The sequence below is a fragment of the Peromyscus leucopus genome, chromosome 5 (assembly GCF_004664715.2).
Source record: "Peromyscus leucopus breed LL Stock chromosome 5, UCI_PerLeu_2.1, whole genome shotgun sequence".
Lineage (NCBI taxonomy): Eukaryota > Metazoa > Chordata > Mammalia > Rodentia > Cricetidae > Peromyscus > Peromyscus leucopus.
The window spans coordinates 14,373,627-14,394,648 of NC_051067.1; the positions used below are offsets into that span (position 1 = coordinate 14,373,627).

Consider the following 21,022-nt stretch of genomic DNA (forward strand, 5'->3'; position numbering starts at 1 on the left):
CTGCTGACTAGGGCTCACATCTCTCTTACTGGGAGGTCCCTTTAGCTACCAAGCTAACCTTCCAAAGCAGGGACACTGAAGAAATAAACTCTGTTGACCCTCAGTGGAGAACAGTTTCTGGGTTGATGTTGTAGATGCTTTTGGCTGGAGCTGCTTTGCCAGTTACTTCCTGGCAGTCTTGAACCTAGACTTCCTGTCCTGCATCACTTGGACAGGAAATCTGGTTCAAGTCCATTGGTCAGCCCTGCCTGGTGATCTCATCCATGAAGGAAGTATACTTGGTTGGGAGACCTGTCCTTGGCTATATACATGGGTGTCATCATGCCTTGGCTGCCTCATCTCCTGTGATCAGCAATTCAACCAGGCCTCTTGTGTTGTGGATGGCATGGTTGGAGATCAAGTCCCAGGCATGGCTGGAGATCAAGTCCCATGAATGGTGGGCCACAGTGGACCTCATCATCATGGGATCCATGTGGGGCTAAAGCTCCTGTCTGAGCACACAGATTGGCAGCCCTGTCTTGGCCAGGTGATGCTTACTAGATGAAAGAAGCTGAGGGACAGCCGGGCAGTGGTGGTGCATGCCTTTAATCCCAGCACATGGGAAGCAGAGCCAGGCAGATCTCTGTAAGTTCGAGGCCAGCCTAGTCTACAGAGCAAGATCCAGGACAGGCACCAAAGCTACACAGAGAAACCCTGTCTCAAAAAGAAAGAAGAAGGAAGAAGGAAGAAGGAAGAAGAAGAAGAAGAAGAAGAAGAAGAAGAAGAAGAAGAAGAAGAAGAAGAAGAAGAAGAAGAAGAAGAAGAAGCAGCAGCTGCTGAGGGACTTCTGTCATCTAATCTACTAGGTCCCGACATCTTAAGCTCTTTGCCTCAGGAACTTCCCTTTGTGTGAACCCCATTGGTCCCAGAGCCTGAGCTCTTGGTCACACCCCAGCTCACCTCAGCCTTTCCTCCATCCCCAAGTGCCCCCACTAGCATACCCTGGTGACCCCCAGAGCCTCCAGCATTCTCAACTACCTTGTAGGACTAAGAGTTGGGGGTTCTGCCTGAGGTCCCCGAGAGCCACCACATGTCAGGGCTATTCGGCCACCAATTAATGCCAGCACCTTGACATTTAGAGTCCTCACAGGAAACAGGAACATAGACATTCTGAATGTGTAGAAGGTGGCGGCTGCAGGGCTAGAGCAGGCCTGATCCTTCTGCTCCTCTGTCTTCTTTCCTGCCTTAGCCGCCCCCCCATCTCCATGAACACTTGAACACTTCCGCACTCCTGAGAGGAGGCCACAATGGGAAAGTCTTATATAGGGCTGGGGGGTCCTGAGGCTAGGTGAGGGGTACAGTTCGATGCAGGAAGACTCAGAGCCCTTGAGAGTGAGGGTTTTGCATGTCAGGTCTGGAATGCCTGCCCGCCACCGACTGGGCACCAAGCCTTGACAGTGGACCTGAGAACAAGGTACATTGTAGAGGGAGGAGGTCAAGACCATCTTCCTCCTTTGTCCTCGGGGCAAGGACTCACAAAATGGCAAGTGGCAGTGCTGCAGGAGACACAGCAAGAGGTCAAGTCTGAACACAGCCTCACTGGCTTGTTTTCCTCACATGGCCTGTTTCTGCAGGATTGGCACCCAGGCAGGTGGGTGCACATGTGTGCCTATGCATATGCTGTGCCTGTCGCCAAGTGCTCCACACAGACTAGGCATGTGACAGGGTGAAGAGTGACCCTCGGATCTAGGGGTCACACGACCCCTCTGGGATGCAGTCAAGGACACCCCAGGCTCTGGCAGCAGGTGCCATCTGTGTAGACTCCTGTCCACACCACTTTCTTCCACTTCGCCTCACAATATTTTCTCAGACACACCAGACAAAGCCACTGGCCCAGCTGTCTTGACCTCTTGGAACCTTACTTCAGGCAGTGTGTGCTGTGATGCATGATGCACTGGGGTGGTCCCTGGGGGAAGGGCTGCCTGTCCCCGTCTACAATGTCCACTTTTGCTCTGGGCATGGCCACTCATAGAATCCTTAGCTACCCCCCACATACACACCCACACCCACGCCCACCCACAGTGGGTCATCATGTGCTCACACTCTGAAGCTGACAATGGCCACTTGCCTCCTTGTAGATCGAGTCCAGAAAGTTGTCCTCTAAAACAAGACGTGACAAAGAGAAGCCTGGATGTAAGAGCTGTGGTGAGACCTTCAACTCCATCACCAAGAGGAGGTATCGCTGCAAGCTGTGTGGCGAGGTGAGCGCGGGGCAAAGGGGAGTGGATTGGACAGGGGCCAGGTGGATCTCACTGAACCTTCACAGGTTCTAGTGGGTGGGCAGCAGCCACTACTAGCATGCACTACTAGCATGCACTACTAGCATGCACTACTAGCATGCACTACTAGCATGTACTACTAGCATGGGTGGTATGTACTTCTTGAGAGTCATCATGTGCACAGCTGGCGGGCTCTGTGAGCCGCACGGCAGCCCCCATAAGCCTGCCTCCTCCAGACCCTGTATAACTTTTCTCATTGCTCTAACATGTGATACCTGGCAGAAACCAACTCAATAGAAGAAGGCTTTGTTTTAGTTCACTATGTGCTATGAGGGCACACAATCCATGGCAATCACGGGTATGAAGTACCTGGTCATGTTGTATCTGCCGTCAGGAAGCAGGAAGTGGACAGGAAGTGGGGTTGGGCTATCAAACATTAGGCCCTATCCTTCCCCTAGTGACTCACTTCCTCTAACAATGTTTTCTACACTCTTCCAAAACACCGAGTGTTCTCACATAGGAGCCTGTAGGAGACATTTCACATTTAACCCAGAACGTAGTCCCCTACATATAGATGTTCTTGAGTGTGAACCTCTAAAGTAAAAGCTAATTTCTGGGTGGCTCTGATGTCTCACAACATTCCTTCCACCTGTAAAACTGCTAGCCTTGGAGCCTCAGTGCCCAAGCTGGGAGTGAGTAAGATGTAGTGTTTCTGTCCTGTGATAGAGAGGTGATGATAGCGTCCTTATGGAAGATGTCACCTTTAATCCCAGCACCTGGGAGGCAGAGGCAGGCAGATCTTTGTGAGTTTGAGGCCAGCCTGGTCTACAGAGTAAGTTCCAGGACAGCCAGTGTTATACAAAGAAACCCTATCTCAAAACAAAAAAACAAACAAACAAAAAGAATGGAAGAGTTGTAAGGGATGCTTTACCCAGAACCTGGGCTGCAGTTGAAGTGAAAGATCCCAGGCTGGCTGGTTAATGTGGAGTGTGGGGAGGGCCAGTATGTTCCAGGGTACTACCTGCATGGGATTGTCCAGTTAAAAAATGGAGGCAGGAGGTACCAGAGGCCATTCAGAGAGGGGTGAGCATCCAGGAAAACGCCCATGTTTCAAAGACTTGAATATGTTCAGACCAAATAATCCTTGCATTTAATTTGGCCACAAGAAAGCCAAGGTTTTTAATCCCAGCACTTGGGAGGCAGAGGCAGGCGGATCTCTGTGAGTTCGAGGCCAGCCTGGGCTACCAAGTGAGTTCCAGGAAAGGCGCAAAGCTACACAGAGAAACCCTGTCTCGAAAAACCAAAAAAAAAAAAAAAAAAAAAAAAAAAAAAAAAAGAAAGAAAGCCAAGGTTGTTGTGACCCAGGCAATGTCAGCCAAAGGTGTAAAAATAACCAGGACAAAGGAAAGAATGGAGTGCTGAAAGGAGGTGTGGTGGTCCTAAGACAGAAGAAACTTGTGCTTGGAGAAAGATTCAGCAGAGGAAGGGAGACCAAGGCAGAAGAGAGAAAGGACACTCTAAGGAGCAGAGGGGTCTGCCAGTGACGGGGGGGGGGGGTGGTTCAGGAGTCCAGGGTCTCCCATCGAATCCAGAGCTACTCAGTTCAGCTAGGCTGGCTGACCAGTGAGCTCCAAGCACCTGTCCATCTCTCTCCCCAGCTCTGGGATTGTTAGAGGCAAGCCACTACACACAGCTTTTACATGGGCCGTGGAGATCTGAACTCAGGTCCTCATGATGGCACAGCAAACACTTTACTGACTGAGCCATGGTTTTGATGTGTATTTTCTTAATGGCAGTGTCTTGGGTCTTCTTACGTGAGTAGGCTATGCTCTTCTTACATGCAGGGCTTCTGAACTCTGGGTGGCCCTTGTAAGGCAAACGGGTCCTGGGCACCTAGGGAGACTAAAGTCACTCTGCCCTTAGATGTGGCTTCCAGCATCCCAGGACAAGCATTGCCCCCTCCCTCTACAGGTCTTTCCTCCTCATCTGCTCAGGATACATGCATGGTCAAAGGCACCCTCTTGTCTTGCAGGTCATCTGTAGGAAGTGCTCCGAGTTCAAGGCTGAGAACAGTAAGCAAAGCCGTGTCTGCCGAGAGTGTTTCCTGGAAGAGCCCTTGGTCCCTGCAAGCCCTAGCTCTGAGACTCCCACTGAGCTCAAACAGAATGCAGAGGTAGGTGTCCCTGGTTCCTGGGACCAGGACGGATGCAGGGGGCATCTCTGTGGTCCACAGGTCTGTAATCAGGGAAAGCTGCTTGGAGTATGTACATGTCTAAAGACTTCTCAGGACTAGTCAGGGCCAGGGCCTGGGAACCATTTGCACCTAGGAGTTAGATGGAAACGTGTCAGCTCCACTCTGTGCCTGATTGGAGGTGCAGCATGAAACTGCCCCCAAATCTAGGCATTGAGGTTCATGGAGCAACTCCTTTACCTTAGGGCAGGTAGAGCCTTGGATGTGCTGCTGGTGGTTAATGATGGGGGAGCGGTTTTGGGTGCCAGCTCCTCCTCCATTACTACCTCCTCTTCCTGAATGTGGCTGCTACTTTCCCAGCCTTTCTTCTTAAAGGACACAGTCCCTTTTATGGAGTGGCTGGACATCTCTGAAAAGAAAGCCTTTGTTTACCAGGAAAAATACATTCTCCTTTGTCTCCACTTTGATGCATGCCATTGTGGTCTCCTGGGAGTTATCTCAAATGTCAGTCTCCCTCCCAAAGATGGTGTGGGATGGTCCAAGAGGGCTAGGGTCAACAACTGTCAAACTCCTGCCACCCTGGCTGGTAGATGTGTCTAGGAAGCCAAGGGCATAAGACTCTTAAGGACTGAGGCTACAGCAGCCTTGAGGTGAGGCTCTGACCCCACCTGCTGATCGGCCTTCACTCTGCACTCTCAATCTGAAGATGTATTCTGGGAGTCCTGAGGATGTGGCCTAAGGCCTTGGAGGGGCACTGAGTCCTGGGTGGATCATCTCCAGCAAGAGGTATCAGAACCATGTTCATGTGGCTCAGGGGTCTTGTTTCCATGGTAGCACTAAAACACATCAGAAAGGAAGCAGGGTCCACAGGAGGTGTATGTGAGGTATGTGTGCACACATGTGTGACATGGAAAATATGTATGTGGTGAGTGGGGGTATGTAGTCTGTGTAGGGTGGAGGGTATAATGTGTTTGGTCCATCCACCATGTGACCATACTCTTGTACTTACTATTGAACTTCCTCCATTTATTTATTTGTTTATTGTATTATGTATCCCAGGCCAGCCTGAGACTTACAATCCTCCTGCCTCAGCCTCCCAAGTGCTGAGATTATAAACACAGAGCACCATGCCTGGCTTCCCCTTGATACTTTGATGTTGTCCTGATCTGGAATGGTCTCCTAAGAAGGCCCGACTCCAAACCTACTTGAGACCACATGCACCCACTCACTGGCCTCCAGTGACCCTTAGAACCATAGAAAGCTAGCCTCAGCCTGTATCCAGGCCATGTCTCCGTGGTCACCTCCTTCCAAACACGGGCCCTGGGCCAGGCCCAGACTCCTCAGGTGACACTACCACCAACCTATTGTTCTGTCTCCAGAAGCCTCCCTCTGTGGAGCCTCGGCCCAGCCTGCTCTGCAGCACCCTGCGTCTGTCAGACAATGGTACAACCTGGCGTGAAGTGTGGGCGGACATCCCTGAGTCAGGTCCTCAGGTGCTAGACCTGCTGGCAGGCAGCCAGGTATGTGTTCCTGTCCTTATTCATGCCCAGGGCTATGTGCTGTGAGATGTTCTCTGCTGCCACAGTGCACAGCCTCAAGCCTGAAGTGCCCACAGCAGGTCTGGGCCACTTCTTTGACCCCTCCAGTCATGTGACCTGGGCCTCCACTTCTCCCAATGCCCAGAATAACCCTCTGCTCCCCTCTCATGGAAGACGGGTTCCTGTAATGTCAAAATCCCAAAGACAGCCAGAGTGGGAGCAGACATAGTCAAGGGATGCAGAGGCTGGACCCTCCTCCCCACACATTCATTCACTCACCCCTTCGTTCATTCAGACGTCTTGGGCAGATGCATGAGCATCTGCTGGGCACTTGCTGAGCCTTGTCCTGCTGCTCTCAACCCCCATTGCTAAGTCACAGGAGTTGTCCTGCCTCACCTACCTGGGACAGGGGTTCTGAGGGAAGCCATGGATCTGGGGAGGTCTGTTGAAATGGACAGAACCTCCTCCCAGCCACCTGAAAGCCTGCCGGGCAGCCTGTCTGCAGTTGTCCTGGTGACAGGCTGCACTATGTGGGCCTGGGCATGGTGGCCTGCTTGGGTGGCCGCCGGTGTGAGCTGAAGGGCCCACTGACCCTCTGTCTTTCCTGCAGGCCGGCAGACTGCTGCATACCATCCCTCTCTCTGGCTGTACTGTAACGGTGCCCGAGCCTGAGGAGGGGCTGGAGGCAGGGTGTGTGTGGAAGCTGCATCGGGGCCCACAGACCTGGTGGCTGAGCGCCCCCTCCACACAGCTGCAGCGGTGTTGGCTGGAAGTCCTGAGCACCGCTGCCCGTGGGGACACATCTGGGGACAGACCAGGTGCCTCGCAGCCCCGAGCCTCGGCAAGCACCGACACTCCATGATCAGGGCCTCCTGCTGTCCTTCCCATGATTGTGTGCGCCCTGTGTTCTTCTTGGGTGACCTTAGAAGTCACATGAAGGAATGAAGGACTCCTGGGACCGCTGAGGACAGACTGATGGCCCAGAGAAGAGTAGCAGTGGGCCCTAGATCACTCCACAAGTCTTAGACATGAGTTGGGCTTCGGGCTCCAGCCCCGGCATTGTGGTCAGAGCAGAGGAGAATGGCCACTGCAAAGCAAATGTCATCTCAGCCCTCAAAGGCACAAGGAGGCCGGGGGGCACCCCCCAGCCGTGATCACGTCTAACCTGATGTGATATCACTCTGGGAAAGGCAGGGGTGTCTGACCTGGCCTTTGTCCATCTACCCACTGTGTGAGCCGGACCCTGTGTGAGGTGGACCACGACCTGAGTGCCACTCCTCTGAGCTCCACACCTACACTCTGCTCTCCCCTGAAGCACTGCTCATCTACTATCCCTGCTGAGTGCTTGAAGGGAAAGGAGCAAGGGCCTTCTCATCCTGCCATTCCCATACAGCCACACGCAGAGACTGTGAGGAGGCCGGCCCTCACCCCTGTGTGGCAGGTTGGTGAGATTTCAGACTGGCCCCTCTAGGGGCAGGTACCATGCTTGCCAGTATAAATAAATGCTGGCCATCAGTCTCAGGACCTTCAGATCCACTCTTCACAGGATTCCCCTCAAGCCAGGTGGCTAGCAGAGGGATGGTGGGCAAAGGTGACAAAATGGCATGGACCACACTCTCGTCTGGGAGAGCAGTTCTGTATCCCAGATGCTGCAGGGAGTGGGTGAGCAGCTAGGCCATATGGCAGGGTGAGGATGCTAGCAGTCAAGTTGTGGGGTTGTGACGAAGGTCATGGGGTTCAGGGGGTTGTTGCCTCTGGAGGAAGAGGAAATTTAGAGAACAGTGATGGAGTTTCGGTCCTTCAGGATTCCAGCACACTAGCATCAGCACAGCACTGTGTGGGGACAGCTAGGCAGGCATAAGAGCAACTACCTGGTGAGGTGAGGGGATGCAGAGCCAGAAATGGGTGCAGGTTATAGGGAACACTGGAAAGCTAGGATGGGGTGGGGCCTCAGGTGAGACGGGGGCTCAGGTAAGGTAGGATGGGGTAAAAGTAAAGTGGGTTGGAGCAGAAGTGAGGTGGACGGGGCAGAGGTAAGATGTGTGGGGCAGGGGTGAGATGGACAGGATACAAGGGTACAGGTCAAGTGTCAGAGCACAGCTGAGCCTATGCAAGAGCCAGCTAGACCAGGCATGGCTGCCTGGGGATTGCTTGCAAACACCTGGTTCTCTGCTTGGCACTCACCATGCTGAGCTGAATGGTCCCACTTCACCCAGAGGAAACAGCAAAACAAGCTGAACACTTGCACACTTGGAGGAAGGAGGCCGGGGTCTTTTAGCTCCTACTCAAGGGAATGCAGTGAAGACCTTGCCCAGTTCTGGATGGGGCAGTGGTGAAGGTGGTCCAGGTGGAAAACCAATCGAAGGAGGCGCCTTCCTTGGCTCAGCACACTCATGGTGGACGTTCCAGATGGCCACAGCCTTCATGCTCTGCCCATCTTCTGCTGCTTCCTCCTGCTCACAGACGTTCTGGCCTTTGCAGTTCAAGGATTCCAAGTGCCTATCCTCTGAAGAACCAGAGCCTGAGGAGGATGCCTCTGTGGATCCTGCCCCAGGAGGTGGACTAGTCAGCTTGCGGTTTGGGAGCCCCTGGAGCTTCCTGAGCAGAAAGGTGTATAACTTGCTTTTCTTGTTGCTGGGACAACATATTGGACAAGCACCTTACAGAAGAAAGGGTTTGTTTGGCTCACAGTTAGAGGGCACAGTCCGTCACGATGGGGAAAACAGGCTGCGGGAGCGCTGGCTGCGTTCTGTCCAGTCAGGGAGCAGGAAGGGATGAACTGGGGTCCTACCCGCTTTCTCTTTTTTATTTATTCCTAAGCCGGGGAATGTTGCTGTTCACATTCGGGGTGGGTTTTCTCTTCTCAATTAAACCTTTCTGGAAAGGACCCTAATGACATGGCCGGAATTTTGTCATCTTAGTGATTCTGAATCCTACCAGGCTGGCAACACCAACCATCCCAAGTCTACCCCTTGTCAATTTGACACTCAAACCCATCACTTTTAAACCTTATCATTCTATCCTTGGAAGCCTTATTCATTTATTATTTATTATTATTCATTTCATAAAGCATATACAAACTTCCCAATTTCAAATTTTTCCCAAGGTATAAGCACAGAGTCTCTGCTGAGTCTCAGGTAATCTCTTAACTTCAAGGCCCTGTGAAATAAAAAATAATACAAGTTATATACTTCTAATATGCAATGATACAGAATAAGTGTTCCCATTTCAAAAGGGAGGATTGGGGCATGGGAAGGAGACTCAACAGTTAAGAGCACTTGCTGCTCTTACAAAGGACCACAGTTCAGTTTCCAGCACCCCCTCAGGTGGTTCACAGTTACCTGTAGCTTCAGCTCCAGGGGACCTGATGCCCTCTTTGGGCCTCTGTAGGTACCCACATGCATGTGAAAATACATGTGCACAAATAAAACAAGTCTTCAAAACTGGGGATTAGAGGCACAACTAAGACTGAATCAAAGCAAAGCTATCACCCAGCAAGCTAAACACCAAGTCTTGACCCAGCACATGGCACAGTGGCATCATCTAGGCTCCCACAGCCTTGGGTATCCCCTCCTCTCCACTTCTGCTTCCTGCAGCCCACACAGCCTGTCTTTTCGTTCAGTTCCACCCCATACCTGCAGCTTTCCTCAAGAGGCATCTCAGTCCCGGCGCCTTCAACATCCTAGAGTTGCAGCTCGGGGCTCCGCCTTCACAGTTTCACACAGTGGTCTTTCAAATCTCTTTGAAGAGAATCTGACCACATCAGACATTGTCTGGCCACAGCTGCTGTCTAGGACTTTAGCGCAAGCCTACCAAACGCTGAAACTCTTGCATCTTGCATGCCTACAACCGGCACTAAGTTCTGCTTCTGGCTCCTCTCTACCCCAGCTGCGGTGGCTGTGTGTACCAGGGTGGTCTAATCAGAGGAGACACTTCTCTAGGCTTTGTTTTCAAGCAGGAAACCTCAGTGGCATTCACAAGCCAGGCTCTCTCCTTTCAAACGGATTTGTGGTCTACAAGTTGGAGCCCTCCATGGGTGGGCTCTTGAGGTTCAGGGTGCCTTCCCCATTGTCCTGGTGATGAGCTGAGGTTTCTCTTTAAGTGAGTTAATGTCTTTAACAGGGACAGCTGCATTCACAGCAAGGCCTCCCGTGGACTTTGCACTCCCTCACACTCTTTTGCTCACTCAGCTGCACACTTTCCATATCTTCCTGCTCCAGTTTCTGCTTTGTTTACTGTAGACTTAGAAGAGCAAACAGTGACCAGAGGCCGAATGCTATCCTGTCTTGAAACATCCTCCACCAAGCAAATTAGTCTATTGCCTTTGAGTTCAGCCTCGTTCAAGTTTTTGGAACATGGACAGACTTCAGGCAGATTCTTTGTGAGAATATCACACACATGACCTGTAGCCCAGTTCCCATAGAGAGAGTCCTTGTTCCCCTCTGAAACCTCGTGAACCAGGCCCTCACAGTTTCTCTCCACATTCTGGTCCTCTAAACTCCCACCGGAATGGCCCATTAAACTCTATTTACAGGAGAATTCTAGGGCTTCTCTAGCCTGCAGTTCTGAATTCCGACATTCCCTTTCCTCTTGCCAGCTCATTCTAAAGGCCCAAGAACCACATGGTCAGGTTTCTCACAGAATAGCCCTGCTCCTTGGTACCAATTTTCTGTCATTTACTTTTTCCTTTGCTCAAAAGCAGCTAGAGGAAGGAAGGGCTTTTTTCCCCCTCACAGTGAGAGGATAAGGTCCTTCAGGGTAGGGGAGGCATGGCATCAGGAGCATGAGGCAGCTGGTCACATGGCATCCACAGTCAGGCCACAGAGCGCTGAGCACTGCTGCTTGTTCAGCTTGACGTTTTTCTTCAGTCCTAGACCCCATGTTGTGGGATGGTGCCCACCCTCATTCAGGGTGGACCCTCCCTGCTCAGTTCTCCCTGGAAATTCCCTCACAGACAGGCACATGTTTGTCTTCTTGGTGATTACAAGGTGACAGTTCAGGACGACATCCTCTCTGTGCCTGTGTGGTCTCTGGGGTTTGAGCATTAAGCACCCCTTGCTCCAAGACCTTTCTTGCTGCCCTTTAGCAACCAGTCCAGGCACTGGGTGTCCAGGGAAGGGAGAAGCTCACCTTTGTCTCTGGACAGGTCTTAGGGGCATGGCGGGAAGAAGTCTGGGCCCAGCCAGCAGTCGAGACAGCTGCTGTATGGTGATTCTGTGGCTAGATCCTTCAGTGGCTGCCCTGAACTGTCTTCCTTGCAGGGTTCCCCATGGGCCTGGGTGAGGCCAGATGGGTCTAAGCCTGTCTACCTTCTCAGCACTGCCGGGAAGTTCTCCCACAATGCTCCTCCCATCCTCATCTATCACCATAGGTGGAGCATTCCTGGGGAGGAGACTGAGAGAGAGGATCCGCCCAGGCCACAGGCTCCTTCTCCCAGCCCTGGGCTCCACCTCTGGCTGCCGGGGTGTCATGATGCCTGGGCTGCAGGTCTTGGTGAGGCAAGGTGGGAGGCCATAGATCCGGGCAGACTACGGGCAAGCAGTAGCCTCCGCCAACATCCTACACATTCCAGGCGTCCTTGGCCCACCCAGCCCGTGGGTGTCTGAGTTGGGTGCCTGCTCTCAGATGGGAGTTCTAACCCAGCCTCCAGCAATCCTCCAGAAATCTATTTCTTAACCACCGGGACAAGGTGTGGTCACACAGCAATCCCACATCACCGACCAACCTATCAGTTCACCTTTGGATCCTGAGGACTTCCAGACCTCTTCCTGCTGGGCCATAGGAAACACATACCCAGAGGCTGTCCTGGGTAGGAGCATTCCCAGAGGTCTCTGAGGATGGTACCCACCCTCTCTGCCGTCTTTGCTCTCCCTGTGCTTGCAAAGCCAAGGATGTGCTGTCCAGAGATTGGACTCACCCATCTCTGACCAGCTGGGGCAAGACTCAGGACTACAGGAGACCGTGCCAACAGGTGATACAGGGACATAAACCATCTCAGAGAAACATTAGAGGCAGGGAATGCGTCACTGCAGCTCTTAATTCTGGTAAAGTCAAGGGTATGCTAAGAAGTGGGCTACCCACTCTGCATCCATGACATGGACAGGACTAGCAAGTACCCAGTTCCTTCAGTCCCAGAGATTGACTCAGGGTGGCACTGTGAGCCAAGATGAGGGTACTGTGACCATGGGAGGAGCAAGCTACCCATGACATAAGTTCAGGTCATTTTGGAGCCAGAAGAAAGAAGCTCTCACTGAATTCCAAACAGAAGCAAGGAAGACAGGCTGAGCTCTGATTGCACCTCAGGCAGAGATACCCTGGACTAATTGATCTCCATTAGACCTCCTACAAACAGGTGACCTGCCCACACAGCAGCAGCCAGCAGGCTAATGATATCTGTTAGACTCTCTCATCTTGTCCACGTCATCTCCCGCACCTAGAACCCAGGTTCACAGCACTCCAGTGAGGGGTGGGACCCTTCTTCTCCTGCCAGGGCCATGCCTGCCCTCCAGGAAGCTTAGTCTTTGGGGTCCCGTCAACAAACACTGCAGCCCCTTTCCTCATGAGTCTCCATCCCAAACAGGAGCTCAGCTTTCCTTTCTTTATCAAAACTCAAAAGATGTGAATTATTGCCCCCTTTGAAGAAAAGCAACTCCTGTCTCCAAAAAACAACTAGAAAACTATTGACAACCCCAGAGCCCACCCGTTTCTAGGGGAGATAGTTTCTCATCTCAAAGCAGCCACCTCCAAGAGTCAGGGAGGCTCTGAGTCCTCTGTCCTTGTAGAGCCTCATGGGAAAGCTTCTGTCCTTCCCCATCTACAGAGGAGAACCCTGTTGCTCCTTCCAGGAGCAGACCCTGCAATATGGGTTTGGGCTCAAGGAATTTATCTGGAAGGCAACTAAGGGGCAAGGCTGAGAAGGACCAGCGCTAACACAGGTAAAAAGTGTTGAAAGGTGCCCTTTGACTCCTGGAACCCCAGATGAAGTCTCTGCTGTGATTTGTGAGGTGTGGGGCTTCAGCGAGGCCCAGGATGGTTGGGGATACTTGGACCAGAACGGCAAAAAGACCAAGTTTATTACAGAGCCCAGAGAGTAGCGCATCTCACAGGGCCAGAGGGAAGAAGAGAGCATTTGGGACCTGTGTCTTTGCCGGGGCCCACAGTGCTGTAGAGGAGAGTCTCCTGAAATACTAGATGGGCTCATCGGAAGGTCGCGTAGGGCTAAGTGCCAGGGACTCGGGGGAGGCTGTCACATTTGGGTCAAAACACCTGACAAGGGCAAGTTAAAGGAGGAAGGTTTATTCTGACTCGCGCTTGGAGGGCACAGCCTGTCATGGTTGGTGGGGAAGTTGTGGCAGCCGGAGAGATGAAGGCCGGTGCTCAGCTCACTTTCTCCTTTTTATTGAGTTCAGGACTCCAGGCCATGGGATGGTGTGACTGACATTTGGAGTGGACGAATCAGAGGTGTGTTCCAAGGGTGATTCCTCACCTAGTCAAGCTGACAGTGGGGATGGACCACGGCAACTGTCAGGGCCAGCGAAGTGGCCGAGGGGTCTTATCTGTCTAAAGGAGGAACCGAGGGGGGAACGCCTCCAAAGATGCAGGTCCCATTGTCTGAGCCCGGACGGGGCAAAGGATAGCTACCAACATGGGGGGCCGGGGCTATAGCTGAGTTGGTAGAGTTCTTGTGTCATAAACCAGATGACCGTGCCAGTAACCCCAACAGCACTCAGGAAGCAGAGGCAGGAGGATAAGACATCCAAAGCTGGTCTCTATTGTGTAACAGATTCAAGGCTAGGCTGGACTACATAATATTAGAGAAAGAGAGTGAGTGAGAGAGAGACAGACAGACAGACAGACAGAAGCCATACTGATGAGAAAGATCCTTAAATCCAATGGTTTGTGTTTTTCTTTTTTCTGTTTGTTTTTTTGTTTGTTTGTTTGTTTTTTTGTCTTTTGTTGTTGTTTTTTGTTTTTTGAGACAGGGTTTCTCTGTGTAGCTTTGCGCCTTTCCTGGAACTCTCTTTGGAGACCAGGTTGGCCTCGAACTCACAGAGATCTGCCTGCCTCTGCCTCCCGAGTGCTGGGATTAAAGGCGTGCGCCGCCGCCGCCGCCGCCGCCGCCGCCGCCGCCGCCGCCGCCGCCGCCACCACCACCACCCAGCATTTTTTTTTTTAAGATTTATTTATTATGTATACAGCATTCTGTCTGCATGTACACTTACAGACCAGAAGAGGGCGCCAGATCTCATTGCAGATGGTTCTGAGCCACCATGTGGTTGCTGGGAATTGAACTCAGAACCTCTGGAAGAGCAGTCAATGTTCTTAACCACTGAGCCATATCTCCAGCGGTTTGTGTTTTTCAAAAACAGAACATCATGGCCCTGCTGCAGCCAGGGTCTGTGTTGATGTCTGTGGCTCCTGTTGCCACCAAGGGCCGTGTGGATGCCCAGGGTCAGGTCAGCCACCTGAGTCCATGCTGGTATCCAAGGGCCATGCTGCAGCTGGAGCCATACAGATTTCAGTGGCCTGCGCTGCTACCCAATGCCATGGTGACGTCCAGGCCAGAGCTGCAGCTTGAGGGCCATGTCTGGGTCTGGGTCTCTATTGCAGCCAGGGTCTATGTTGACGTCCGAGGCTTCTGTTACCATCAAAGGCCATGTACATGCTTGAGGTCTGGGGCTTCAATAGTGTCTGAGGGCCATGCTGCTGCTGGGGCCATGCCCATCTGAGTGACATGGGGCAATGGTGACATTCAGACCCAGCTGCTGCCCAGGATCATGTCTGGGTCCGTGGTCCTACTGTGGGTGGGGTCTGTGTTGAAGTTCAAGGCCCGTGTTATCACCAAAGGTCACATAGAAGCCCAGTGTTGGGGCCACAACCTGTGGCCTTGTTGGTATCTGGGGCCATCCTGCCACCACAGCCATCCTGATCTGAATGGACAGTGCTTCCACCCGGAGCCAGGATGTCATCTGGGCCTGAGCTGCTGCCGAGGACCATATCTAGGTCCATGATCCAGCTGCAGTCGGGATCTATGTTGATGTCTGTGGCCTGTGTAGCCTCAGGGGGCTGAAGGAACAATGCATGATGAAATCAGAAGGTCATGCTGAACCAGCCCCGCCTCTCACCGGACACTGCAGCAAAAGAGCTGGCCCTTGCACTCAGGAGAGATGGCCCCACCCCTCACCACAGTCAAGGGAAAACTGACCCTGGTGGCTGGGACTGACCAGGTCAGCTACTACCCTGGCCCACAGCTGGGCCTTGGGTTGGCCTGCTCTAACATCTACCCCATCTAGGACCTGCTGGAACTCCTGAAGGAACTGGTCCTGTGGAACGATACCTGCAGGATTTCCATGACTCAGGGCGGCCACGGGAGATCCCAGAGGAGTTCGGGTGAGGATCCAGTGAGGATGGTGTACCAGAAACCAGAGGCCTTGAACCAGACCAGTGACACATTGCAATGAACATTTGCAAGTGAAGCTGAAAGGACAAAAGTAGACCGTGTGACACACAGCTCCCAGTGCCACCAGGACTAATGAAGAGGGGCTGGAGAGATGGGAAAAATGGAGACATGAAGAGGTTTTTTTTTTAAAGTTTTCTTTTGGGGGGTGCTACAGGGGTGAGGGGAGGATATGGGGGGACTGGAAGGTGAGCAGAATTAGAGTGCATGATGTGAAATTCCCAAAGAATCAATATAGAAATTAAGTTAAAAAAAAAAAAAAAAGAGAGGTCATTGGGCTGGAGAGATGGCTCAGAGGTTAAGAGCACTGGCTGCTCTTTCTGAGGTCCTGAGTTCAATTCCCAGCAACCACATGGTGGCTCCCAATTATCTGTAATGAGATCTGGTGCCCTCTTCTGGCCTGCAGGTGTACATGCAGGCAGAACTTTGTATACATAATAAATAAATCCCCCCCCCCAAGAAAAGAAATGAAATATTATTTTTTTTTTAAAAAAAAAAAGAGGTCACGTTGAAATGTAGAAGGGAGGCCACTGGACAGCAGAAGCAAAGAGTGGCGTGATGGAGGCCACAAGCCAAGGACCACGGAGGGTTTCTTGGAGTCAACAGAAACTAGGAAGACACAGGAAGAATCATTCCCGAAGGTTTCAGAGCGTGCCCAAGCAGAGGCCTCAATGTTAGACTTGTGGCCTCTATGGGAGAGAGTAAGCTCCCATGATGCTAAGCAGCACTACACACTGCTGTTGATTGTGTTACAAGCGTGTGTGTGGGGGTAGGGGTGATGTGTTACTGTCACAAGTACTTGAGAGTGTGAGCGTAGCTTGGGGGCTGGGTGGTGTTGGAGACCAGGAGAATATCAAGGGGTGCTATAATATGGACATCGGTAATTCCCTCAAAAGCTCACTTATTGAAGGCCTAGTCCTCAGTACGGTGACAAGGGCGGGACCTTTAAGAGGTAGATCCTGGTGGGAGGTCTTTACCTCACTGGGGCATCTCCTGGGAAAAGACTATGGGACCCAGTCTCTCTGCTTTGAGAAGCGACCTCTTCCCAGTGGTTTTCAACCTGTGGGTTGTGACCCCTTTGTTGTTCAAATGACCTCTTTCACATCGGTCACATATCAGATATCCTGCAAATCAGATATTTACAATTCATAACAGTAGGAAAATTACAGCTATGAAGTAGCAACAAAATAAGTTAATGCTTGGGAGTCACCATAATATAAGGAACTGTATTAGAGGGTCTCAGCATTAGGAAGATTGAGAACCACTACCTCCTCCCGTGTACACACTTACCATCAGTCTTCCCAAGAGCTAGGCTGATGCAGACATCATGTCCTTGAATCTCCAGAGTTGAATGAACCTCTCTCTCTTCTTCATAAAATTCACCTACTTTGGATTTTTTTTCTTTTTCATATAACAAGACAAAATGCACTAATACAAGGAGCTTAGAAACTCCTAGAGCTATGGCTTGAAGGTTGTGGCTGAATGACCTGCCCCCTTTAAGTCTCTGGTATTTGAATATTTGGTCTCCACTTAGTGGCTGTTTGTGGAAGATTAGGAGGTTAAGGCCTTGCTGGAGGAAGTACGTCACTTTGAGGTTTCAAAAGACTCATGTCATTCCCTGTGTCCTCCTGCCTCCTACCTGTGAATCAAGATGTGAGCTCTCAGCTGTTCCTGCTGCCACTCACGCCTTTGCTCCGCCCTCATGGACTCTGACCCTCTGAAACCAGAAGCCCAATTAAACACTTTCTTTTTTATAAGTTGCCTTGGTCATGGTGTTTTGTCACAACAACAGAAAAGCAACTAAGATAAATGTGTGTCCCTAACAGTGTGTTGGAGATTTAACAACAGTTTCAACTGTGTTGAGACCTTGAATTCCAGCACTCAAGAGGCAGATATGAAGTAAGGCCCTCCCCTTCCCCCATGTGATTTGTTAACCACTTTGCCATGCAGGTAGAAGGTCCTTGTCAGATGCCAGCACCTGAGTGCTGACTTTCAAGTCTCCAGAGCCATGAGAACTATACCACTGTTTAATAAATTACCTAGCTTGTGTTATTCTGTTACAGTAACACAAAATGGACTAAGAAACACACCAATTGCCTTCAAGTGATTCTTGTAGCCAAATGGCCAAAACTGCATTTAAAAGTATTCAATATCCTTAGCCATTGGGAAAACTGAAATTAAAACTTTGTGATAGCTCCTCACTCTAATTAGAATGGCCATCACCAATAAATCTGATAACAAAAATTAGACAGGATGTGGAGAGAAAGGAATTCTTATTCATTTTTGGTAAGGTGCCAATTAATATATCCCTTGTAGAAATCGGTTTGGATATTTCTCCAAAAATCAAAAATAGAACTACCATATAACCCAGCTATTCCACCCTTGGGCACATACCCAGAGAATTACATACCATATCATAGAGATATTTGTACCTCGTGTTTATTGCTGCCCTTTTCACTACAGCAGAGAACTGGAACCAACCTGCTTGTTCGTCAACAGATTAATGGACAATGAGAATTTGATAATACATATAAAGTGGAAAATACTATTCAGCTCTAAATAAAAGTGAAATCACAAAATTTTCAGGAAAATGGATGGATAATATTAAGCAAAGTTACACAATCTCAGAAAGGAAAATGTGTGTTCTCCTTCATATGCAGAACCCAGATATATTATATATATATATATACACACAAATGTACATGTGGGCACAGTATAATAGGAAGATAAGAGAACAAGAAAGCCTAGATATTAGAGGTGAAGAAGAACTAAGTGTAGATAAGGGACACAAGTTACTAAAGAGGATAAAAAGCTAATGATTTTTCCAATTCTAACTTTGTCATTGATTTTGTTTGTTTTCATGGTGGATGAGTGTATAAAAACACACTCATACTGAAAGTGTAAAATCCAGTGCAACACTTACAGCTTCAGAATGGCTGTTCTAACTGCATAGAGATTTGCTGAGTCTTTGGATCAGGTTAATTTTATTGAGTGATTTTTTGTTACTTTTTAATAATTATGTTTAAGGTTTTTTTTTTAAGGGTTAAAAAGTGATTGCTGTAGAAATGTGGACATTTATTTTAAAGTGTTTCTGGTGAGGACTCAGAAGAATCGAGAAAGCTCTTGGATACATCTGCCTTGAACAGAATGTTAACAGAAATGCCGACATGTGTGGAGCCTGCAGGGCCCTAGAAGGAATGTAACATGTGCTGGCTGTCCTGAAGGTGCTTTCTAGAGTGGTGGAAAGCTGGACGGAGTTGTCTTAAGTGCTGGGCGGGAGGAAAGCAGAACTCATTAGCAGTGAAGTTGGACATCTAACCAAGGAATGTGTGCTTCAGGCAAGGTGTGGATGATGTGGCCTAGGTTCTCCTGGCAGCTTGTAGTAATCGCTGAGCAGTAAGTAATCACACTGATGTGTGACAAAACTTCATGGGAAGATGAAGTTTTGTCACACATCAGTCTACTCCCCACAGACAGGGATCCCACGACAGACCACCAAAGTCCAACTTAGTGAACCAATGAGTTTTATTGGGGTCACTTACTGGAGAAGAAATGAACTCAAAGGCAGCTGCATCACCAAGGCCCACCCCAGCATGGTGACAGCTCACAGAGCTGGGAACCTGGAGCACACTGCAGGGGACTTCAGGAGGTTGGAGAGTGTCTTTTCCAAGTGACTGGTCCAAACTTCTTCCAGGCAGCTCGCCGGTCTCAGAGTCTTGGCAGCTCCTCTAAGAGTCTTCTTTGTAGCTCAGCTTCCTTGGAGCTGAAGGGAGGACTCTCAGCTTTCACTGCCTACTCTGGCAGGCAGGGGCCTGGTGAATCTGATCAGTTTCATGGACTTCCTGAAGCCATTTTGAGTTGTGTATCTACCTGCTTGAGGAGCTTCCCTGCAGGATGGAATGTTTCAATCTCAGAGGAAATGGTTAGACAAGAGAGAGAGAAGTTGAGGAGTGATTGGGTGGGTCCACAGCCTGTCCAGATTGCTAAAATTAGGAAATGCCTTGTTGAGAAAGGGTGGTGCACGCCTTTAATGCCAGCACTGGGGAGTCAGAGGTAGGCAGATCTCTGTGAGTTCGAAGCCAGCCTGGTCTACAGAGTGAGATCCAGGACAGCCAGAGCTGCACAAAGAAACCCTGTCTTGGGGTAAAAAAGAAAAGAGAAAGAGTGGTCTGACCACAACGCTGAACGTGTTGGCCATTACTTGTTGAGGAAATGAGGGTGTGGCCCATGAGTAATGGTTCATCTCAGAGTCCGAGAACAGAGAGGAGATCTAGAAATATCTAGAGGCAGAGGCTCTTGCCGGAGGGTGTCCATGAGTTACTCGGGACACTGACAGGTTTCCTGAGACTGTGGCAAAAGGAGAAACGTGGCTAGCTTGGACTGGGAGGCATAGATGGGTGAGGTGAACAAGCCAGAGCTGGGAGGGCTGCAGAGGCAAGCTGGGAAAGCAGGCCAGTGGCTGCCAGTGAGTGGACCACGACCATGGGCTCAGGGCACAGAGCATCAGGCCCTGGGGGATTGGTCCAAGACCGTAACTCCTAGTGGAACTTGTTGCTGGGGTTCAGATTTACCTTGGACCAAATTTCTCTCCAATCACCATCTCTTCTATGACTATAACAAAATACCCAAGGTAGTTAACTTAGGAGGAATAAAAGGCTATTTAGGCCCACCGTTGTGGAGCATCTGGGATGAGCTGAGCTGTGTTGTTCAGGGCAGATCCTCACTGGTGCTTCAGGCCTTGGTGGAGTGGGAGATCTACAAGTAAGTTCCAGGGTCAGAGTCATTCTTATGTGCCCATTTGGATGATCCCTGGCCAGTCTTAGAGGATATTGAGACACCCTTCTGGAATTCCTACCCTGGAGGAGTCAAGAATCACCACCCCTCCCTCAGAAGGAGAGGAACTTACAGGCCCCTCCCCACACTGAGAAACATCCTCTCCTGTGATGTAGCCACTAGTCATGTGCCTATGCTCCTGTAAGCAAACCCTAAGGAAACTCACTGGGTCACAAAAAAGAGTCCCTTCACTCTTGGTACCCTACAAACTGTCACTCCTTTTCACTGAGACCTGGAGAAAGAGACAGGAGACCCCAAAGGGTGGAGGCTTACCCAGGGCCCCCAGAGGCCAGGCCCAGCAGAGACAGGAAGAGTCAGAACTGAGGCACAGGCCCCCCACAGTTGCTAAAGACTAAGTAGCTGCTGCTCTAGCATGTGTGAGGGCATCATGGGGGAGGGAGGGAGGGAGGGAGGGACGGACGGAGGGAGGGCCGGGCTGTCACACTTGTCTGGAGCCCAGGCCCTAGAGGCCCCCCTTCTCACTGTGTGGGTGCTAGGTATCAAAGAAGCTTAATGGACCCCTGAGTATTAAGCCTCTGGTCACCCTGGAGCTACCAGGTCACCTTCTTACCACCCAGCTTATCTGGGAGCAGCCTCCTGCTAAGGAGAACACTACACTGCCTCTGGAAAGCTATGCGCGAAGGGAACGCTTCAGATCGCCATAATGAGGCTAATCCTAGCAGCCAAGTGACCGTGGGCCACGTGGATCCTTCTCTAAGCCTTAGTTTCCCCATTTGTAGAGGGA

The 21,022-nt window shown here is 50.7% G+C and overlaps 1 protein-coding gene across 6 annotated transcripts in view; it reads left to right on the plus strand.

Annotated features, from left to right (window-relative positions):
- Nucleotides 1-9,071, plus strand: part of Fgd3 (FYVE, RhoGEF and PH domain containing 3) — a 60,837-nt gene extending 51,766 nt beyond the window's left edge. For all 6 annotated transcript variants that reach the window (XM_028863836.2, XM_037205743.1, XM_037205741.1 and 3 more), the window contains 4 exons: nucleotides 2,118-2,240; nucleotides 4,291-4,431; nucleotides 5,829-5,969; nucleotides 6,598-9,071. In XM_028863836.2, the coding sequence (XP_028719669.1) occupies nucleotides 2,118-2,240; nucleotides 4,291-4,431; nucleotides 5,829-5,969; nucleotides 6,598-6,849 (657 nt within the window). In that variant the 3' untranslated portion in view covers nucleotides 6,850-9,071. The remainder of the gene's footprint in view (nucleotides 1-2,117; nucleotides 2,241-4,290; nucleotides 4,432-5,828; nucleotides 5,970-6,597) is intronic.
- Nucleotides 9,072-21,022: the final 11,951 nt, after the last annotated feature.